At 36.0% G+C, this 24,492-nt stretch overlaps 3 protein-coding genes and 3 non-coding genes across 6 annotated transcripts in view; 3 read left to right on the top strand and 3 right to left on the bottom strand.

Annotated features, from left to right (window-relative positions):
• The window catches only part of LOC137491238 (uncharacterized), a 1,025,816-nt gene that overhangs the window by 481,370 nt on the left and 519,954 nt on the right, over positions 1-24,492 (bottom strand). The window lies entirely within an intron of this gene.
• Positions 1-24,492, bottom strand: part of LOC101886704 (uncharacterized) — an 847,011-nt gene that overhangs the window by 302,565 nt on the left and 519,954 nt on the right. The window lies entirely within an intron of this gene.
• On the top strand, positions 6,941-16,505 carry LOC137491223 (uncharacterized). The gene is made up of 3 exons (XM_068220364.2): positions 6,941-6,982; positions 7,448-7,598; positions 12,229-16,505. Exons 2-3 carry the CDS (start codon positions 7,514-7,516, stop codon positions 13,212-13,214), a joined length of 1,071 nt encoding a protein of 356 aa, XP_068076465.1. The 5' UTR covers positions 6,941-6,982; positions 7,448-7,513; the 3' UTR covers positions 13,215-16,505.
• Positions 14,942-15,023, bottom strand: trnas-uga (transfer RNA serine (anticodon UGA)). The gene has a single exon. It is a non-coding gene; the product is annotated as a tRNA-Ser (tRNA).
• Positions 22,574-22,655, top strand: trnas-gcu (transfer RNA serine (anticodon GCU)). The gene has a single exon. It is a non-coding gene; the product is annotated as a tRNA-Ser (tRNA).
• Positions 23,230-23,311, top strand: trnas-gcu (transfer RNA serine (anticodon GCU)). Its single transcript has one exon. It is a non-coding gene; the product is annotated as a tRNA-Ser (tRNA).

Here is a 24,492-nt window from a genome sequence, read left to right as displayed (position 1 = left end):
AAATGTCTGAGTAAAATCAAAACCTTTTCCCTTTTGAGTACGATATATTTTATTTTGAGAAACATTTAAAAGTTTTTTGGAATAGTTAAGATGGTAATAGTGAAGAATGAAAATTAATCATTGACTTCTGCTGTCTTTATTAGCTTCAAAAACTTCTTTACATTTTAAAATGGCATCTTTGTATATCTTTTGTGCTGGAGATACTGTTGTCCTAAAAAAAAAAAACGTAATAAAAAAAAAAAACTTTACATACACCGTATGAACGATACAGCAGAAACCTTTGGCAGTTTTAAAACCTTGACTTTTCCAAACTGCGTTATACATTGAAAATAGTTATTGTCCTTTGTCTATTACATTGTATTGAAACATTACACAAATGTTGTCTGTGTGTGCATAACTATGTAAACCAAACCCTAACACATACACACACACATTTTAATTTCTAATCTATTGTGTGTGTGTGTGTGTGTATAAACCAATAGATTAGAACAGATAATGTGTGTATGTGTTAGGGGTAGGTTTACATGGTTATGCAAATAAGTTAAGAGGCATTTAGTCATTTACTGAATTTTGCATAAATAACGGTGTCATAGTCTTAGAAGATCATACATGCATTGGAGAATATTTGAGGTATGACTGAATCAAGGGAAATGATAATATGTGTGGCACATAAAAAATGTGTTTGATTTTCTGTGGTGTCCGAGCGCCATCTGCTGGTTGATATCGATAGCGGAAAGTGTTGCTTTCAATTTCACTTTCATTTGGAAATAAACAGCATTAAAGGGTTGTGCTAATAGTTTAGATATTTCCATCAAGGGTAATACCCTATAAGCACAATTTTTGTAAACTGATTTAATAAATGTAACGATTTTTTCTGTTAATGAATAGTTTTGTTTTGTATAACTGCTCATTCATGATGGCTGATTTCATCAGGAGAACATTATTATGTGATAAAACACACTGCACAAGATTAATTTGAGAGAGTCAAAGAGATTTATTTCATTTTCACTGTTTTACAAAAAAGAATCAAGACAAAAAAGACAGATATTTAAACTGCATCTGTGGTTTTTTAAACTTTTATGTTGCTGACTGAACAGTCAGGCAGCCAGTGTTAGTGAGGCAAGTACAAACTGTTTTTTTTTTTTTTATAATTGTTGTTATAATGTCATTTATTCTTGTGATTCAAAGCTGCATTTTCTGCATGGAGATCTGCTGTTTTTCTATGATCTGATGTTATTGGTACAAAATCACTAACAATGATTCTTACAACTATTAAAAAGAAAGTTCGAAGTAATAATTTGTATAACATTGCAAGATTTTTTTTAACATTGTACATGCATTTATGTTTAAAGTATTGAAAATTATTTAAAAAATTATTATTTTAAACTTTAATTTTTATCGAAGTTTTACAAAACACACATGGAGATTCAAAGGGTCACGAAACACTAAAACACATTTTTTGAGCTGTTGACAGTCGTAAATGTGTCCCACACTGCTAAAAACACTATTAGGACACCTATATTTCACTAAAAAGTGTAAATTGGTTGTTTTTGCGTTATTTCAAGCAAATTAGTACTTCCTGTTTGAAACTAATTTTTGAAGCTGCGTCACGGCCATGACATAATAGCCTGTATTCCAGCCTGCAGACTGGGCGTCTGTGCCAGAGTGAGTCTTATTACGTCTTACAATGTGTTGCATTAATGCATGAGTAAGGCTTGGTTCAAACCAATCAGCGCGCTCTATTGTGCAACTTCATTAATATTTATTAGTGTCAGAGTGTAGACAGCAAAGACGCCACGTTGTGTTGGCAAAACAAGCATGAAGTGTTGCTTTTATAGTTTGCTGCAGTTAAGTTTCGTTTTCATTTTCTCTCTGTGAGAGCGCAGACTCACGCGTGGATTAACAGTGTACGCAACGCGCGACAACAATAACTTACGTGTCTAAGGAGGATTATTGTTTACCTGAGAGCTGTTCTCATCTGCAAACGCTGAGATCCAGATTCGCTAGTCTCCTCTAAATAAAGACGCGGCTCTAGTTGCTGGTGATTGTCCTGTCTCTACAGATTTGGTAAGTGAGCGACCAGTGCTCTTTGTTTATTCAGTTCGTATTTTATTCGTATCAAACAAACTATTGCACCGAGTGCAATAGTTAGCACTAACAGTTAAAACCAAACTATAACCTCGTGTTGGATTTTGTGACAGGAATAACACACGCGGCTTTCTGACGCTACCTGCCGTGTGCATCTAAGTTTCCGGGAAATGCTGAGTTTTTTTTTCTCTCATTCGCCATGCGGTATCAAACATTGCATGAAAAATACACGCTTAGAGCAGCTCCTCGAATCAAATATCACGTTTGTTGGGAGGGACATTAATGAATTCCCTGAATGAAAGAGCCAAACTGCAGTTAAAGTCCAACATTTAATAATTTGGCAAATAATTCGACTACAGATGTCCATGTAAACACAGTCACATTGTCCGATGTGGGTGTGTGTTTTGACTCTGAAATTTAGCGTGCCCAAATAGACACTCCCATACCAAGCCGCTATTCTTCCTCCGACACTCCCCCCTAAACAGAGCTGGACACGCCCACTTTTCTGACTTTTTCCAAAGTAGAGGTGTGAAAACACACTGCTGAAACGAGGGGGTTTCATGGCCCTTTAAAAATCAATGTAAGAGATTTACCAAAAAGCTTTATTACAGAAAGTAAATTAAATAAATTACTTTAAAAACAACTTAGTTACTGAATTGTTTATTTAAACTGACTTTAATTCATTGAAAATCCTCGATGATATAATTAGAAATAGAGAGATTATTCAGAATGATGGAGTAACAGCCACCTTTATTTTAAGCAGAAAAAATTATTCTCAGTTTATCTAAAACCAGTAAAGCTTGGCCATGAATTAAATTGACTTGAAGCTCTTTAGTTGACTAAGAAGTTCTACAGTGAACTACTGAATACACCTTTTTAAGTTCACAGCTGTCACAGTGAGACCAGGTACTCCAGCCTTCCTGATTCCTTATCTGGTCATCGTCCTGTTCGTCTTTGTTTCTGTTCCAAGACCCACCACTGCTACGAAAATAACCCACCACTGCAGGGGGCTAGCACTGTAACACAGCATGGTTGTCTTGCACCCATTTGTTCAAGACTTTGAAACTCTTGAAACTCGTGGTGTATACATTGAACAGTTAGGAGATTGTGTGAAAGGAAGTGTATTGTCATCTGATAATCTAGGTGCTTATTCCATTTGCAGGATTACAGGAGATTTCCACTGTTAAACACACATGTCGATTTTGAATTGCCAGGAGGTGTGAAATCCAGAAAAAGGGGGTCCAGTCAGGATCATTCAAATTGAAAACCAAAGAGGAACATGCCAGGCAAATTCCTGAAGTAATACATGATGAAGTTTTTAGTGAACAGTTGGGGAAAAGTATGTTCGATAAAAAAATACAGACTGTGGAATGTATTTTCAACAGAAATATTCTGTAAACTGAATTTACAAATACAAAATGTTAAAAACAGCAGATTACTGGTAACCACAGCTGCTGGTATTTTTCCGTAAAATCAAGAAAGGAAAAATAAAACAGCAAAACGGTTTTTGTGTCACCATTGTGGAGGATAGTAGCGTCTGTGTTCAAGTACAAGATGAACTGAGAATATTTGATGTTATGCTGCATCTTCTTTTGTTTAAAGGTAACTGTTTAGTTACTAATGCAGTCAAAATCTGGTCGCTAACTGCAATCACACATGAACATATTAATACATCTAAGGACTTTACACTTTTGTGCACTAAGCTATGATTTTGTAAACTAAAAATTGTATCAGTTCATGAAATATGGTCATTTTTCGTAAATGTATACAGAAAAATCCTGGTAACCACAGCTGCTGGTATTTTTTCGTAAATTAAACAGATATTTTACACTATAAGAGTTTGCCAATTAACACTCTCTTAGTGTTGATAATTTTATTTTTTTAAACTTTTATAGTGGTTCCCATATAAAATCTGAGGGAGTGTTAATTATAACTCTTAGGTAGTTAAATCTACTCTCTAAAATTTGCAGTGTATAAGTTATTGGTTATAGTAAGACTGGACCAGGGGTGCTCAACCCTGTTCCTGGAGATCGACCTTCCTTAAGAGATCAGCTCAAACCCTGATCAAACACACCTGAATCAGTTAATTAGGACCTGAACAGCACTTGATAATTACAGGCAGGTGTGTTTGATAAGGGTTGCAACTGAAATCTGCAGGAAGGTCTATCTCCAGGAACAGGGTTGGTCACCCCTGGACTGGACTATATGGCTTTTTTTATTTCCATAAAAAACTTTTCTTTTTGTCCTATTGTAAACAACTCAACAAACATCATCTTTTCTTATTGTTAACATACTTGACTTTATTTCTGTCAGATGTTTACTAAAATGCACAACATATTACTTTGTTTAATGCCAACATTATTGTGAACAGTGTTTGCTTTACAAGGGAACTTTGGTTCACTATGGTTACTTCTAATGTTAAAGGGAAGTGTATTTATTTTGAACTTTTGAACAAAACTGACTGGAATTACCTGTGCATTCAGTTCATACATTTTATAATATTATATATAAATAATATACTATAATGCATATTAAATTAGAGAGTCGCAGTGGTGCACTAGGTAGTGGTGTTGCCTCACAGCAAGAAAGCCGCTGGGTCGAGCCTCGGCTGGGTCAGTTGGCATTTCTGTGTGGAGTGTGCATGTTCTCCCTGCGTTCACGTGGGTTTTCTTCGGGTGTTCCGGTTTCCCCCACAAGTCCAAAAACATGTGGTACAGGTGAGTTGGGTAGGCTAAACAATTGTCCATAGTGTATATGTGTGAATAAGTGTGTATGAATGGTTTTCCAGTCATGGGTTGCAGCTGGAAGGGCATCCACTGCGTAAAACATATCCTGGATAAGTTGGCAGTTCATTCCGCTGTGGTGGCCCCTGATTGATTAAAGGAATGAATAAAATATTAAATTAATTTCTTATATTGGACATATTCCAGTCAATCAGAATCAATAATTTCAACAGACCATGGAATTTATTATTTAATGCAAGAAACAGAAATTCCATATTTTTGTCATTATTATGATTATACAACTTTGATGTTCTTGATCTTAGAATTCACCGTTTGCTGTTGAAGCAGCTCTAAAAATGTTTAAACTATTTTCTTGTTCATTTTTTAATCACTATTTTTAGGTGAGAATTGGCCCCAATAATTCAATCACAGGTGAACAGTTTGCCCATGTGAATTGCACTGACCCCAAAAAGGCCACAAAAGATCTACTAGTAGCCGTGTTTGGAAGCAACACCCTTGGTACACACTGCTACAATGGCAAATGTTCAAAGGCCTTCAGAGACAAAGCAGTTAAGCCACAACTGGACTCCAAAAAGTCTCTGACATCATGGGTAAGTTTTTTTCCTAAAAAAATATTTTGGAAATATTGTCATATTTTAAGATATTAAAAATTGTATAATTACACTCAGGACTTTGCTATCTACTTTAAAAACTATGTCAGTGCTTGAGATTTAGCGTTAAAATAAATTTGTCAATTATTTATCAGAGTGTTATTCACTTGGCAGATAGAAAAAAAATTATAAGAAATTTCAAATAAAATAAGTAAATAAATGGTATTAATTAAGTATTAATTATGGTCAGACATTTATAAATTTTTAAATATTTAAATATGTGTGTTATGTGGAGTCAGGTTTAATTTTTGCTTTGCTTGTTATTAGTTATGTTAAACAGTTTATATTCATCTCTTAAATCAAATATAAAGTAAACATTTTAAATGTACATTTTTAAATAAGCCGTGGCTGGTTTGGGTACTGCTGGGTGCTGTGGCTGGGGGGTGTTTTGCTGTCAGATGGAGGTGTGTCTAAATATGTTTCGTTCGCTTTTCTCTGACAGGTTACATCAAAAATAAATATGTTGAAGCCAGCCAAATAAGGAAGGCCATCTCCCAAAAATGCACTGATGAGTGCAAAATGACAAAAAGACACCACAATTTTGTGTAATTTTTTTTAGAACTTTGTGTGTGAATATTTTTTATCTGTAAATATAAAATAAAAGTTAATTAAAAATGAACAATGTTGAAACAACAGGACATCATTTTGTTGCCCAATCAATATTATCAAAGGTTTGTGCACTAATGCTGTTGTCTAATATAGGTGGCACAATTATTAAGGTGTCAAGTTGAGTTTTCAAAAGACAGTTACAGATACAAAAGAAAAGTCTACATTTAGGATTCCATAAAAATTTCATTAAAATCCTATATACTTGTCCTTTAAGTTGTATTAGAAAATCGAATGGATTCCTTTAGGTTTTAAGGTTCCAAAAACATATAGAAATTCTACATGGAATCCTATGCAGAAATCCTATTGGAATTTCTATCATGTTTTGGAAACTTTCCTAAGGAATTCCAATAGGATTTCTGTACAGGATTCCTTTTAGAATATCAGTCGGAATCTAATACAGAAATCCTATTGGAATCCTTTAGGAAAGGTTACAAAATATGATAGAAATTCTAATTGGAATCCTATAAAGAAATCCTACTGGAATCCTTAAGGATTTTTTGACAAGGGTTTGAGGTTTGTTTCCTGTTTTTCTGCTTGTAGATTGTTTGTAAAAAGTGCAGGAGCTTGACCAACATTCATTTTAAAAATCTTGAAAATGTTGATGTCTCAAAGGCACTTTATGGTGTTAATGACCCTAAAAACGTTTTTCAAAGTTGTCCTAAAAGTGTTAGATTAAAGGTTTTTATTAACTTCAAATACTGAATATCTGTGTCTGTGTGTGAGAGAGAGAGAGCAAGTGTGAAGTAGAAAACGAGGGAGAAAAATAGCAGTAAGTCATGACTGGAACAGTGAGTGGCAAAAAAGCTAAACAAAAGAAAAGACTTTTATTTTGGCGTGACGTATGACGTCATAAAGCTGCGCCATTCTTGCGCTGGATTCAACTAGACAAAGGTTTGTGTTTTAAAACTTTTACATAAATATAAACCGATTGATTAAAGTTTTAGGTTTTCATCCTATGCTTAATCATACACCTGCTGTTTACATTATTATTTGACCCTTTATACAACGAAGTACTATTTTACTCACAGTAATGAGGGCTATTGTTTGAATAAGTTAACAGAGATGTGTGTAATCTGTCTTTTAATGAGTCTTTTAATGAAGATTTAATTTATTAAATAGCATAATGTTATTTCATTCTAAGTATACATTACTTTATATAAGAAATGGAGTCACTAGTTTTAATCAGCTCATTGGTGGCTATTGTTTCTTGATCAGACTTACCTGATTTCTTTTTGTTAATGACTCTCATATAAAGAATCTGTTGAAGCAAGTGTTGAAGAGAAGTTGTTTTGTTTCTGTTCATTGTTTTATTTATTTTAAACAGGACATTTTTATTGTTTTGTTCATTTTAAACAGAATAAAGTGCCCAAACGCAAATTAAAAACTCCTGCTGAAGCGACTGATCTCCACACTGTTATAAAGATGCCGTTTATTAAAGAGGAGAGTGAAGATGTGAAGATTGAAGAAACATTCACAGTCAAACAGGAAGATCTGCAGGAACAAACAGGTTGGTTTTCATTCTCAAAGACCAACTAAATTAATCCATCTTGCAGCCCTGAGTGTACTGCCTAGTTCCCCTAAATGCACATAAGCACTCATTGAAAGACAGGAATGAGTTTCTTTTTTGTTACTTGTTCTTATGTCTTTTGTAATTTTTTTTTTTTTATGTATTATTAGGCCGTACTCACACTATGTACAGTTGCCTCGAACCGGTCCAAAGCACGCTTGTCACGCTTGTCCGCGGCTTTGGCGCGTTTTGCACTCACACTACAAGCGTACCGCGCCAAAACCCAAGTGAACCGCGCTCTTAAAGTTATTGCTTTTCTCGTTCTCCTACTGTTTGTTGCGTCCTTGAGCACTGGCGCTATATAAAATAAGTAAAAACATTCATTCCTTTTTTTTTTCGGCTTAGTCCCTTTATTAATCCGGGGTCGCCACAGTGGAATGGACTGCAAACTTATCCAGCACATGTTTTACGCAGTGAATGCCCTTCCAGCCGCAACCCATCTCTGGGGAAACATCCATACACACTCATACACTACAAACAATTTAGCCCACCCAATTGACCTGTACCACATGTCTTTGGACTGTGGGGGAAACCCACGCGAATGCAGGGAGAACATGCAAACTCCACAGAGAAATGCCAATTGACCCAGCCAATTTCCCCCGGGACACCAACAATAGGCGCTACGTCACAATCACACCCCCACAAGAGCAAGCTCCTGATTGGTTAATGCAGTGTGTATGTCCGCTAAAGTTCACATTTCTGAACTCAAGCATTTCACGTGAAACGCGCAAAACGCTCAATTCGCACCGCGTCATTTATGTGTATCGTGCCATTCACACTGCACCATTCGCATCAAAAGGAAAAAAAATGTAAATTATTTCAGGCCAGCAGATTCGTCAGATTTGAAAACGAGGAAAAATAATACTGATAATAATAGTACGGGGAGAAAACTTAACAAGAGAAACAAAATGAGAATTTGGGCAAAGAAAACAAAAACTTTTGCTTCTTATCCACGGAGCGGAGGGATCAAGGGAAATAGCGAATGTGGAGGTGTGGATGGGAAGGTTGAGGGCGTCATTGAACCCGGCCGATGTGTAGGCAGCCGACTCCATGCCAGCAAGATAAATTGGTAAGTTGATTTTGTTCAGGACACACTGCACTGAAGTCTTTGCCGACGTCACGAGCACTTCAGTAATAAGACAGCGGTCTTTGCTCTGTTGGTTTAATACATACTTTTGCTTTTTGTTTCTCACAGCCAGTTGTTAAGTTTACAATGCGTGTCTCGACCCGGTTTCTCTTCTTGTTTCCCTGCACTGGAACAGTTCAGTCAACCTCTTCAACTCTCCTCCTCTTCCATTATTCTCTCACCCATTTCCTTTTTGCCGTCTCATGGGTGGAGACCAATTAAACAATGTAGAGTGTCGTCACAGAAAACACCAACAATCATAAATGCATGATTATATGCTGTCATGGCTTTGCAATCAAAAAAATTTTGTTATAATAGAGGCAAATGGAGAAAAAACAGCCATGAATATAACGAAAAGGGAGTAAATTTGCCCAGAGTGTATTGAGTTTTTATTTTTTATTTCAAAGCATTTTTCCAGAATATGTCAAAATAAGATGTCCCCAAATAACAGTCCGTTTGCTGAAACAGAGAAAGTTTTGGCCAAATTAAGATTCAAAATCACCCCAGAATGGATAAAAATGACCCATCAGCACACAAAGGGAAAGGTGCACATTCCAGCCTTTATGCAGATGCTGTACAGGTGTGTCTCATGTCTGCGAGGCAAATATTCAGCTGTTTGTTCAGCTGTTACCCCAGAACTTTTTTTTGATGCGTTTACCAGTCAGGCACAGAATGAACAAGTGTTCCTTGTCTGCTTTACAAATTTTAGAAAAACATTTTGTTGTAATTATGAATAAATATGAATAAAATTAGGCCATTTACAGCTTTCAAATCGGTCTTATCAATATGACCAAAATGACTTATGATCAGTTATGTAAGAAACTCTGAAAACTGGACTGACACAGTTTCAATTTACTATAACTTAGGGATGTGCACATCGATTCTCGAGTATTGATATATCGATACTCAGAAGATTTTAATTTGGTATCGATATTTTTTTAAAGTATCAATATTTTAACTATATTTTAATAATTTCTGCATAACTAAATGTTTTGGCGCTGTGTACAGGCTTGTCAGTGACGCTTTGTATACAAGACGTTACACCAATCAATCTGCGGCGAAATATCACGTGAACGATCATGTGCCTTTCAGATAACTTATGTACTCAACACACGCAAGTCGCACACACTTTTGCATAATGGAATGACACGATGGCAGAGACATAACGCAGCGTGTTGTGGTGGTCTTCAGCTTAAAAAGCGTTGCACAAGCAATATTTGTTATTAGAAATTCAAACACAGCAAAAATACAAGCAGCCTTTATAGACACTTACAGAAAACAAGTGAAACAAAAACAAGATGCCCAGTGTTCCTCTGCTCAGTCTCCCTCTGACAAAAGACATAGAAGAGTTTTAAAGGAGGTAAACCTCTCCCTCTCTCTCTCTCAATTCAATTCCATTCAATGATTGCGTTATTGGCATGACAAATGTTACACATGTTTTGCCAAAGTATTAATAAAATTAACATTAAAACACACACACACACACACACACACACACACACACATATATATATATATATATATATATATATATATATATATATATATATATATATATATATATATATATATATAAGCTTAGTAAACAGAGCAAACAGTAGTATAGTATTTAAATATATAGTATAATAATAAATAAATACAAATTTAAAAAAATAAAATAAAATAATAAATCAGCTCTGTAAATCTTTGTCTCTTGTTACCATTAGGTGAATAAGAATAAATATAAGGCTGTGTGTGTATCTGTGCAGTGTGTATTTACAGTATGTATGTGTATGCAGTGTGTATATACAATATGGATGTGTATGGGTGTTTATATTACACACAAACACACACTACAGTATATATATATATATATATATATATATATATATATATATATATATATATATATATATATATATATATATTAGGGATGTAACGGTATTGTAAATACCGTCATACCGCAATATTAATTTTTTTCGATATTACCGTAGTCGCATGACTCGGTAAAACTATAGGTCTTCTGAGAAAATTTGCTCAGGCGAATGAAGCGAACGGGAGGTACCGGAAACTACAATTCCCATCAGCCCATGCTTGGCCATAATCCCTTGCGGTCTGTTGTCGCTACAGATCAAGTAATGCGGAAATGGAGTGTGCTGCTAGAAGCGGGGATCAAAAAGAGCAGGAAAACCCTAAAGCGGGTGTTGTTGCCGCGCGCGTACTGAATATCGGTGTTGTCGCGCGAGTTCTTATCAGCTGTCGCGCGCGTACTGTAAAGCGGGGACGGGGGGTATGTCGCGTCGCAGGGGCACTTTTGATCATTTTGGAAGGAAACTTTCTATCCAAGACTAAAAAGGGCATGTGCACTGCACAGGTTGAGCCCTGTGTGTGCACGTGCCTGCAAGTTGGGGAATACGTCCCCCAATACGATAATAATCAGTCATGGGGACTGCAGAAACACAGCACACTGATCAGATTGATGCAGACATGAGATCTCTATCTCACTCATGGTTTGTCCTCTCAAGTGGGGGAAAGACAATGCACAACGTTACCCACTGCTGTCAACCTGGGCCAAGTCATATCTCTCTGTCCCAGAAAACTCAGTCCCAAATGAGAGGGTTTTTTTTTCTGTTGCAGGGGACATTGTAAATACCCAGAGATACCAGCTCTTACCAGATTATATTTATATGATAATTTTCCTGTAAACCTATCTCTATCTAAGTGAGTGAGTGATTAAATGTTGAATGTGATGAGTTTTCAACACTACTAAATTGAAACTTAATTTTTTTACATGGTTTAATATTTTTTTGTTATTAAAATTGAAGTTCCTGTTTCAAAGCTTACAGATAGATGGCTAATTTGTATGTCATTGACACTTTTGGCACTTTTTTGGAGTATTTTCATAAGTTTTGTTTTTTCCTGTAAATGATTCAATAAATACCGTACCGTGACATTCATACCGAGGTATTACCGTACCGTGAAATTCTGATACCGTTACATCCCTAATATATATATATATATATATATATATATATATATATATATATATATATATATATATATATGTAATGGTTTTTTTAATTAACATCATTTTGAAAAATTACATTAATATTTTTTATAATAAGTGGTATCGATATCGGTATAGTAAAATTTTTAACAAGAACTATCGGTATCATATTGAATTTAAAAATTGTGGTATCGCCCATCCCTACTATAACTTATGTTAAGCGGCTTTGACAAAATTGACATTGTAAAAGATACTTGATAAATATGAATTGAATTGAATCTGCTTAAATGTGTACACGTTAATGGACCGAACAAAATATGATCTGATTTATTTTACATTTAATGTGCATCAGAAATACAGTGTGTGTAGCCAATGTTTCCAGTGTCTTTTCACTTTTCAGCTTTTGATGAGAGTTTTTAAGACCTAATGAAAACTAATGTTTAATTTATTGATTTCAGACCTAATTGAAGAGAATGAGAGGAGTAAAGAGGAGGAACATCATGTTAAAATTGAGGAAAAAACTAATTTACAGACTGATGGTTTTTTGAAAAGAAGAGACAAGAATCGTTTTACCTGCACTCAGTGTGGGAAGAGTTTTGCAAGCAAAAGCAGTCTTAAGATTCACATCAGGATCCACACTGGAGAGAAACCATTCACATGCCTTCAGTGTGGGAAGAGTTTCAACCAATCATCAAACATTAATCTACACATGAGGATCCACACTGGAGAGAAACCATTCACATGCACTCAGTGTCGGAAGAGTTTTAGCCTATTATCATCCCTTAATCAACACATGAGAATCCACACTGGAGAGAAACCATTCACATGCACTCAGTGTGGGAAGAGTTTCAGTCTGTCATCTTCCCTTAATCGCCACATGAGAATCCACACTGGAGAGAAACCATTTACATGCACTCAGTGTGGGAAGAGTTTCAGCCTATCATCATCCTTTAATCAGCACATGAGGATGCACACTGGAGAGAAACCATTCACATGCACTCAATGTGGGAAGAGTTTCAGCCAATCATCACACCTTTATAACCACATGAGGATCCACACTGGAGAGAAACCATTCATATGCACTCAGTGTGGGAAGAGTTTCAGCTACTCCTCACACCTTAATCACCACATGAGGATCCACACAGGCGAGAAACCATTCACATGCACTCAGTGTGGGAAAAGTTTTAACTGCTCATCACAGCTTAATCAACACATGAGGATCCACACTGGAGAGAAATCATTTACGTGCACTCAGTGTGGGAAGAGTTTTTACTGCTCATCACACCTTAATCAACACATGAGGATCCACACTGGAGAGAAACCATACACATGCACTCAGTGTGGGAAGAGTTTCAGCCAATTATCATCCCGTAATCTACACTTGAGGATCCACACTGGAGAGAAACGGAACCACAGAATTTCACATGCTCAAACTCTAGTGTGACCGCAGCTTCGGTGTGGGAAGAGTTTCAGCAACTCATCGGACCTTAAAGGGCCATGAAACCCCCTCGTTTCAGCAGGGTGTTTTCACACCTCTACTTTGGAAAAAGTCAGAAAAGTGGGCGTGTCCAGCTCTGTTTAGGGGGGAGTGTCGGAGGAAGAAAAGTGGGATGGTGTGGGAGTGTCTATTTGGGCACGCGCGAGTTTCAGAGTCAAAACACACACACACACACACACACACACACACACACACACACACACACACACACACAAAGGAATTAGCACACAAACACAGCAAAGTCTGCCTGATATTTTGATTAGTTTTAAGACAAAACTTAATTTCATATGAATATAATACTGTTACTAACCATATTATTTAAAAATGTATTTAAAATATATGACATTCATTATGAGAGAAGAATAAAATTGTCTCAATTATTTCTTAAACCAAGATTATACCACCAGTTAGGATTTACAAGTCAATTAACAACACAATTAGTGTACAAACTGCTCTCCTTTCACAAACATCTGTCCTCTTCAGGGATTTTCTAGCCTTTTAAATCTAGAAGTTTTTTAAATCTAGAAGTACTAAGTTCTAGAAGACTCTAGATTTTTAAAGATTTGACTTCCACAAACGTAACTAACTCCACTGATAAAATGATATAAGCTAATCTGAGTTTTAGAAGCTTGCTACATAAGGCATACAGACTAAATCTACTTACTGGTCAAAAGCCATTTCTAATGTTAAAATGTGAGTTCTGTCAACTGGTCAAAAGCAGCAAGCTGTTGCTGAAAGTGAGACAACTGTACAATGATTGAGATGAGATGGGCCTCTTTAACCTGAGCTGGCAGCAAGTCAGCAACATATCAGGGCACAGCATCTTTGACTTGAACCCTTGAATGTCAGATGAAAAGTCTGATGCTCTACCGACTGAGTTAACTGGGATCATTGGGGCATTAGCTTAGATTTACTTGTGACGTGTCAGAGTTGCAGCATGCACTAAAAAATGAGCTGTACAAAACAGGTGGCAAGAGGGAGGCGTGATGTCAATGTCACCGTAAGGAATCCTGCAGTGACCTGAATTCGCCTTAACCACTTAGCCACAACTACAAGACTGACTGTACTGCCTTAGCCATTAGCACACCCTGCACTAAAAGGAGGCTGGAGATTATAAATGGCAACAGAGTGCAACGCCAATGCCATTGAAAAACCTGCCGTGACACAGATTCCAACCAGAGTTGCTGCGGCCACAACACAGAGTACTAACCACTATACAATCACGGCAAGCTATGGGACAGCCACTGGACCTTCACTCTCTGTCAAATATCTTTGAAAATGGAGGGCCCCCAGGGCAGTTAGCTAGCATGCGCTGCTGTTTTATTAAAGGTCACAAACCAAATCCTGCACACTGCCTGGGTGTAGTTGGCAGGATCCAAACCTGCGCGGCAAGACACCAACGGATTTCTAGTCCATCGCCTTAACCACTTGGCCATGACTACATGTACTGCCATGGCCTCATGGCTAGTACAAGTATTGTGCATCCAGATGAAGGTCCTTCACTCTCTGTCATATGTCTTTAAAAAATTAAAGGCCCCCAGAGCAGTCAGTTAGCATGCGCTGCCGTTTTAATTTTGTTGTTTTTCCTTTCCAGCACAACCCTTTTCCTAAGAATTAATGGAGTTTTAAACAATCATGGAAGGTCATAAAGTAAGTCCTGCACACTGCCTGGATATAGTCAGCAGGATTCGAACCTGCGCGGGGAGATCCCAATGGATTTCAAGTCCATCACCTTAACCACTCAGCCACAACTACAAGACTGCCTGTACACCCATGTCCTCATGCCTAGTACATGTGTTTTGCATCCAGATGAAACTTTGAGCAAGCGATAGCTCAACAGCATAAGCAGTGGCTCCACAAAAGTAGTCTTACATGCCCGAACGACCCTTGAACCCTTGACCCTCAGATTAAAAGTCTGATGCTCTTCCAACTGAGCTATCCGGGCTCCATGGCAATGTATAGGGTTGTGGTCGGCGCAGACCTTTGCGACACAAAAGTTTACCGTGAGGTGGGGTTTAGGCTTATGGTTGGTGTAGATGTTACTAAAACACAACAGTTTACTGTGAGGTAAGGTTTATGGTTGTTGTAGGTGTAGACATCAGTACAACACAATAGTTTGGACTCCATGTCATGTAGGAGACATTAAATAGATCAATGATAACTGCAGAAGGTCTTTCTGTTGTTGTGGCAATGAATGGAGTCTTAACAATTGAAAAGATTCCTTCCATGCCTTAGAAGCGTGACTTGATCAATGCTTATCTACACAGCATGCTGCATCAAAGGTCCTGTTGCTCATATCGAATCCCTAGTCTTCCACACTTTAGAAAACGTAAACATTCAGGACGTGCCATTTGCACAGCCTGCGCATGGAGACCCCAATGGACTTCTAGTCCATCGCCTTTTTTATTTTTTATTTATTTATTTTATATCAAAAATTTTAAACAATTACATTCAGGTAATAATACATGTACATTATATAAAGCCATTTGAACATATGTATTCCCACTTGAAAAGTCTTTTTCAAATACATCAATTTTGTTATTCATGTTACAATAATAGAAAAGAGCATTATGCAGTTTAGACATTTTTCTTTGAAATGATTTACACACAGATATTTTGCTATTATTTTCTTTAACAATATTCCTTCTATTCCATATCACATTTCTTGCAACTGTTAAAATGAAGTTTATGAACCTTGTGTTTTTACCTTGTAAGACTGGATTTTACTCAAACAACTATCCCTTGCAATAAAACCATAAAAACTCTGGAATCTGGAAGAGGGGACAGGAGAACACAATCAGAACATTCCTTTTACCCGCATCCATCTCCCTTATTGATGTTGTTTTTTAATTATAATCATTCAGGTGTGACTGGTAAACTGGTGAACTGTCTTTAAACTTCATTTCACCCCAAAACATTGGGTAACCCTTTTAAGTTAATTAACTCTAAATACAGAGTCAGATATTTGGGTGCTAAATATTCATGAGTGTTTCACAGATGTTAATGGGTATTTAAAGAATCTTGGCAAAACACTTGGGGTTTCTGTTGCCAGACTTCCCACACAGCCTCTGTGTTTCTCTTCTTTTGCTAGGTATGCTGACTTTATGAAATTATTTTATAACTTTGTATTTGCATTTATCTGCGTTTATATGTTATGTTAATCAGTTGTGTTTGGTATTCAATTTTTGATTTATTCTAAGTGTTGTTTTACCTGCCTGGCAAAATAAATGTTAACCCTTTTTGATTAATTCTGGAGTTTTGTGAATTCATTGTATCCAGTAGATTACGAGGAGTCTTCGTTACCCTTATAGTACGGCATAAATTAAATTGATTAATAGGCGCATTTGATTATACGTAGCCATAGTGTGCCGATAACATGTAGACCTTTTAGTCATTTAACAACTGATAGCAGCAAGTTGCAAGGGCTTGGCTAAAGATGTGTTCTTTTAGGACTAGGTGAGCGTTATGCAACCAGCCTATCTAAATATTAGTTAATCCTGCATCCTCTTACTATTTTTAGAGTGTCGACATATTGTCCGTGAGAAGAAGCGCAAACCCGGGGCATGGAACTCTGAGCGACGTTGGTCCCTAATGAACGTACAATTTAGAATATCGGATCCCAGAAAATATCAAATTCTAAATTAAAATCACAACCAACAACATGATCAGCTAAAAACGTAAATGATGAATTTATAAGATTTAAATTGGAGTCAGATTAAAATACGCATCAAGTCAGATATAAAATTGGTCAACAAATTTTAATGAAATAAAATAACTCTTTCCAGAAGCGTCCGAAAAGGCATACACGCAGAATTCCTTCGACCAAAACACTGGACTGTAATCTTACAACCTTCTGTTTTACAACCAGATAAAAATAATGTTTCCCATTCCTCATCAATGACCTAATTTTCAATCCCCATTTCATTTATCATTTCTTTAATTTTTCCAATAAAACATTCTAACTCCTTTGCAACCGCATAGCAACACCTTAGCAACCAAGCTGTATAAAAGTAAATGGTTTATTAACTAAAGATTTTAAAATAACAAGATCGATAAGACAAGGATGTCCAATGTCAGCACTACTATACACACTTGTATCTGAAACATTGGGATTAGCAATTGATAATGAAAAACAAATACGAGGATTATGTATAAAAGGAACAGACTTAGAACAAAAAATATTTCAGTATGCTGATGATACCACTTTAATAGTAAAAGATATTAAAATGATTGAAGAAGCAGAGGAAATTTTAAACAGATATTGTAAAGGAACAGGAGCAAAAATTAATAAGGAAAAAAGTAAATACATGAGAATGGGAAAAACAAATGTTTTACCAGAAAAAAATCTCATTTACAGAGGAGAAAATTGATATGGAAATTTTAGGTATAAGAGTTGGTAAAAATGAAAATAAAACAAGGAATTTAGTATGGTAGTAAATTTTAAAAGGAGTGGAAACAAAGATTACATTTCTGGAAAAAGGTTTGTTTTTAAAGGAGAAAGTTTTAGTTTTAAATTCCTTATTTTTATCAAAAATGTGGTGTTTTAGGTACAGTGAGTTTGCCAATGAGTGTGTATAAAAAGATAAAAGCTATTGTATTAGATTTCTCATGGAAAGGAAAACCTTCCAAAATAGCTTATGACACCATAATTGGTAAAGTAGAAGAAGGAGGCTTAGGTTTAATTGATCCACTGATCAGAATGAAAAACATAAGAATAAAAACTGTAAATAAATATTGGAAAGAAGAAAAACATGTGGAAAGATGTGATGAGATATTTTTAAATAAATGTGGAGAAATACAAGAATAAATATTATGGATGAAGCCCAAAGAGAATATGATGAATAAATTTCCAGAATTCTATGAAGAAGTTATCAAAGCATGGGGAGATTTTAGAAAGCATATTGATTGTTCATTTAGTAAGGAAGAGATTTTAAAGCAACCGCTGTTTTTAAATGAATACATTAAAGAAGGAATAAACACTATTTTTTAATAAGAAATGGTTTAATGCAGGAATAAAGCAAATTAAAGATATTTTATATGAAGTGATACCTGGTTATGTACAGGCGAAAGTAATAAAAGATGCAAAAATAGAAAACTATGAAAACAAAACTTCAAGAGTTTTGAAAATCAATTTAACAACACCAAAAGAATGGAAAGAAATTATAGAAAATAAATTTGAAATGCACAGCGATGAAGGAAGGTTGATTAACTTTAAAGAAAATCAATATGCTTTCAAAGATGGTATACTGAAAATGTTTTATTCTTGCTCGGGCGTTGCTAGGGTCGAAAGGGATAAGGGGCTTAGCCCTAAAGACCCCCCAACCCCACAAAAAAAAAAAAAACAATTAAAAAAACGTTCTAATTCACCCTGCTAAAATACCACCACTTTCAAGGTAATCTACTTTTATATTAGATTTATAAATGGTTTAATAATAAATAGGGCTTTTGAGTTGACTTTCAACAATAAATTTTAAAGCTTTGTGACTTGTAACACCAAAAAGGAAAAAAAAAAAACATTAATTAATTATCCCACTTCTCATTTTTTGTTAGTTTTTTGAAAATGTAATTTTCTGCATGTCTTCAAATCTGAAAATATGATTTATTTTATAGTGTGAGGTGTTATTCAATGTGATACAAAGCTACAAACATGTTCAGTGATTAACTGAGGTGTAGTGTTGTCAAGATACTGGAATTTCTAAATTCAATACCTCGCAAAATATTGATATTCAATAGGCTACTATTTTTGACATAATAACAATTTTATCAAAAATAGTACAAAAAATGAAAATAAAGATCTATATGCTAGAAATGTATTTACTTCAAATTTCTTTTGAGGGAGATTTTTTTTTCAGTTTTCCTCAAAATAAGGTGATGTGGGCATTGTTGAACTTTAGTAATGCCTGTTTCATTCATTCATTGAGCAGAAATTCCAGATATGCCTCACAAAAGTAGTAAAACAGTCCAGGAAATCCTTAATATGGATGAAGGCATCAAGCTATTGCTGTAGTTGAATGAACATAAGATCTGAATAAACATAAAAAGGCTTTAACTAATCATTAACACGACTGCGATAATAAATGTTTATACAGTTGAAGTCAGAATTATTATTCCCTTTTGAATTTTATTTTATTTTTTAAATATTTCCCAAATGATGTTGAACAGAGCAAGGAAATTTCCACTGTATGTCTGATAATATTTTTTTCTTTTGAAGAAATTCTTATTAGTTAACAAACCATCGTTATACAATAACTTGCCTAATTACCCGAACCTGCCTTTAAAGCCTTTAAATGTCACTTTAAGCTGTATAGAAGTGTCTTGAAAAATGTCTAGGCATATATTATTTACTGTCTTCATGGCAAAAATAAAATAAATTAGTTATTAGAGATGAGCTATTAAAACTATTATGCTTAGAAATGTGTTGAAAAAATCTGCTCTCCGTTAAACAGAAATTAGGGAAAAAAATAAACAGGGGGTTAATAATTCAACTGGGGCTATCAGACTTCAACTGTATGTCTTCCTCCAGCCATCTCAGGTATTTTCATAAAAAAGTCGATTTATAATCCCCTGCTAACTGACATAACATGTTAAAGTAGAATGTAGCTATACAATATGCTATATGCATGAGCTCACTGTGATTTAACTATTTCAGAAACAGATGTGACTGGCTATATCATATCTAGATAAATATGTCTCGATATATATATTATATCTAGAAAGCTAGAACAATTTACGTTTTTCTGACTAATTTGCATGTATGCATTGATATGAAGCACATTTTATCAATTAAAGTTATTTTATTTCACCAAAACTACACACATTTTATACTGTGGAAATAAATGTTAAGCTTTATTAGTAGTTAGAACTATTCAGTTTTGCGAAAGAGTTGTATTATTACCTCATCAACTTCAGCTCTTCAAAATAATGAATAAATGAAGTGCAGTGATGGAATTTTTTTTAAACATCATGTGATAACAGTGCCACTCCCACCTGCCGGTAGATACAGGTACTGCTGAACAGCTGACCCGAAACAAACACTGCGTTAGGTGGAATGAGTGTGATGTACGCGGTAATTTTCAGTACTTAATTAAAAAAATTAATATTTTTATTAATAACTTAATAAAAAATTAAGTGTAATACACTATTATATACTTATATATTATATATACTTATATTTTATTTAAGTGAAACATACTGCAAAAGATCAGGGGCTTTTGACAATACATCAGGGGCTTAAGCCCCCAAAAACCCCCTCGCAACGCCACTGTTCTTGCTTATCTAAAGACTAAAAAAAGATTATATCCCAATATCTAAAAGAAGGAAATATGGCAAAATTTGAGAGCTTGGTGGAAAAGTCCAGTTTTAGAGAATTTTGATTACATTTTAAGACAAAACTGTTTATTAAGCGAAATGAGATTGTGTAAAATAGGTTTGGCAAATCGTCACCTTAGAATTATAAGGTTCTATCTGCGTTGTGGATGATTTTGAGATATTGAGCTTAAAAGTTTTTGCATTCCATATATCAAACAATATGTGTGTAGCATTTCTCTTTCATACATTGATCAATTGCATTTAGAGAACTTTTAGTGTCTCTGTCATGACAAATTTACTTTGCACTTACAAATTGGAGTAAATAAAACACAGTAAATGCAGATAGAACCTTCACATTCTGAAAAGTCATTTTCTGCTTGGAATTATGAGGTTCTGTATGCCAGATCATTCATTGAAGCTTTACTTTTCAAGAAATACAATAAAAAAATATAAGTTGGTGTTGTAACAATATGTTGATACTTGAGAAAGTAAAATTTTGGTTTCTATAACATTTATTTCATGTTTTAGGATGAATATTTTTCTTGTTCAAATTGAGCTTACAAAGCTGGGCTAAATATATATTTTTTTCCAGTGCTGATGTTAGTTTTATGTAATTAATATGTTAATATTTATGACATTTTATGCTTTACATGAATTATTGAATCATATTTATTGAATTATATGCCCTATGAATTAAATTAAGTATCTGCCCTTCAAGGCTTAATATTAAATTTAAAGACTTTAAAAGAAACAGACGATGACCAGATGAGTTTAATAAACAATGAAAAGTGTTTCACTGACTACATGTAAACAAATAAATATATTTCACATTTAATATAGACATTTTTTAATATTGATTTCTTTTTCAACAATATAAAATCTAACATTTCATTTCAATGTCGGTGACGCTATGCCACAGTGGGTAGCACAATCTCCTTACAGCAAGAAAAACGCTGGTTCGAGCCTCAGCTGGGTCAGGTGGCATTTGCCATCTTTGCCGCTCAAATGCTCTGGCGTTTGAAAGAGGCCGGTGCTTTCGTGACAGGTGTTTTACTCGCACCCTCTTATCGTTTTGATGGATGTTGTTGCAAAATTTAAAGTCATCTTTACTGAAAATAGCTGCAAATACATACAGAAATGCCATAGTCCAGCCCCCATCAGGAAAGTGAGTACATACATGACGGGGTGGCCGAGTCCATTGAATCCCATTCTTGCTGTTCATATGCTCCGTCGTTCATATGGCAAAACTGAAAGTGTTCTTACCGAAAAATAGTTGCAGAAACATACATATAAAAATATGTGCCACAGTCCTGCCTCCACCAGAGAAGGTGGAAAATACGTGATGAGGTGACCGAGTGGTTAAGGCGATGGACTGCTAATCCTTTGTGCTCTGCACGCGTGGATTCGAATCCCATCCTCGTCGCTCGTATACTCTGGTGTTTGAGAGAGCCTGGTGCTTCCGTGGAAGGTGTTTTGAATGATATTATTGCAAAATTTATTGTCATCTTTACTGAAAATAGCTGCAAACACATACATAAATGCCATAGTCCAGCCCCCATCAGGAAAATGGCTTTATACATGACAAGTTGGCCGAGTGGCGATGGACTGCTAATCCATTGTGCTATGCACGCGTGGGTTTGAATTCTATCTTTGTCGCTCATATGTTCTGGCGTTTGAAAGAGGTGGGTGCTTTTGTGACAGATGTTTTACTCGCACCCTCTTATCGTTTTGAAGGATGTTGTTGCAAAATTTAAAGTCGCCTTTACTGAAAATAGCTGCAAATACATACAGAAATGCCGTAGTCCAGCCCCCATCAGGAAAGTGAGTACATACATGACGAGGTGGCTGAATCTATTGAATCCCATTTTTGTCGTTCATTTGCTCTGTCGTTCATATGGCAAAACTGAAAGTCATCTTACCGAAAATAGTTGCAGAAACATACATTTACAAATGTGTGCCATAGTCCGGCCTCCACCAGACAAGAAAGGAAAATATGTGACGAGGTGGCCGAGTGGTTAAGGTGATGGACTGCTAATCCATTGTGCTCTGCACGCGTGGGTTCGAATCCCATCCTCGTCGCTCGTATACTCTGCCATTTGAGAGAGCCTGGTGCTTCTGTGGAAGGTGTTTTGAAGGATATTATTGCAAAATTTAATGTCATCTTTACTGAAAATAGCTGCAAACACATACATAAATGCCATAGTCCAGCCACCATCAGGAAAGTGGATTTATACATGACAAGTTGGCCGAGTGGCGATGGACTGCTAATCCATTGTGCTCTGCACGCGTGGGTTTGAATTCCATCTTTGTCGCTCATATGTTCTGGCGTTTGAAAGAGGTCGGTGCTTTCATGACAGATGTTTTACTCGCACCCTCTTATCGTTTTGAAGGATGTTGTTGCAAAATTTAAAGTTATCTTTACTGAAAATAGCTGCAAATACATACAGAAATGCCATAGTCCAGCCCCAATCAGGAAAGTGAGTACATACATGACGAGGTGGCCAAGTCCATTGAATCCCATTCTTGTTGTTCATATGCTTCGTCGTTCATATTGAAAAACTGAAAGTCATCTTACCGAAAAATAGTTGCAAAAACATACATATACAAATATGTGCCACAGTCCAGCCTCCACCAGAGAAGGGGAAAAATATGTGACAAGGTAGCCGAGTGGTTAAGGTGATGGACTGCTAATCCATTGTGCTCTGCACGCGTGGGTTCGAATCCCATCCTCGTCGCTTGTATGCTCTGGCGTTTGAGGGAGCCTGGTGCTTCTTTGGAAGTTCTTTTACTCGAACCCTCTCAGCGTTTTGAAGGATGTTGTTGCAAAATTTAATGTCACCTTTTCTGAAAATAGCTGCAAACGCATACATAAATGCCATAGTCCAGGACTTCCGGTTGGGTGAGCGGTAAGATGTCAGCATAGAACATACTCTCCTGGTCAATGTGTTCAAAAAGCCCTCATACTTTTACCAATTCAAGTGAGCTTTGCGCTAGACGACTTTAAAATGAACAGGGCAAAACCTAAAAAGGGGAATTTAAGCCAAAATTAAGCGAGGAGGAAAAGGAGAAGAGGAATGATAATGACAAGTTAGGCCTACCTGAGAAAGAACATGGCGCCAAAACTTTTTATCTCCGAACTGAAGGCCTATATCTCCGAACTGAAGACGGATTTAAGAAAATAATTCAGCCAATTCAAAGAAGAGTTCAAAAAGGATATGAAAACAGAAGTGGACAAGCTGAAAAGCGACATAAACCAGAAGCTAGAAGGCATCACCGAAGATATTCAGTCACATGGCACAAGACTGAATGAAGCAGAGGAGCGAATAAACTGAACTCGAGTCGGCAAACCTTGAACTAAAAGACGCCTTACTGCACACCTTGAAAGAGCAAAAAATGATGCAGAATAAGGTCACAGATCTCGAGGGCCGATCACGACGAAATAATATCCGAATATACGGTATTAAAGAAGGAGCAGAAGTGACGTCCGTGAATAATTTCATCACGTATTTGCTAAAAAGTGAGCTCTTACTGGACTCCGATTTAGACCTGCAGGTACAGAGAGCACACAGATCTCTCGGTCCTAGACCTCAAAATAATAATACTTCAAGATCGATTATATTCAATTTCCTGCAGTACAGCACTAAAGATAAGATCTTGCAAGCTGCCTGGGCAAAAGAAACGCAACACGACAGCAAGCCAATTTTCTTTGCGCACGATTTCCCCATGGAGATTAATGCAAAACTGCAGGAATATAAAGAAGTGAAAAAAGTCCTCAAGGAGAACAAAATCCGATTTCAGACGCCCTACCCAGCCAAAATGCGAATACACTGGGAGACAGGACCACAACTTTACGAAAGCGTGGCTGAAGCTACGAAAGACTTGAATAAGAGAGGATACACGGTGGATCTGACGATGA

This window comes from Danio rerio, chromosome 4, assembly GCF_049306965.1.
Source record: "Danio rerio strain Tuebingen ecotype United States chromosome 4, GRCz12tu, whole genome shotgun sequence".
In the NCBI taxonomy this organism is placed as follows: Eukaryota; Metazoa; Chordata; class Actinopteri; order Cypriniformes; family Danionidae; genus Danio; species Danio rerio.
Note: the sequence above shows the minus strand (reverse complement) of the source record. Positions and strands in the feature narration are given on the sequence as shown.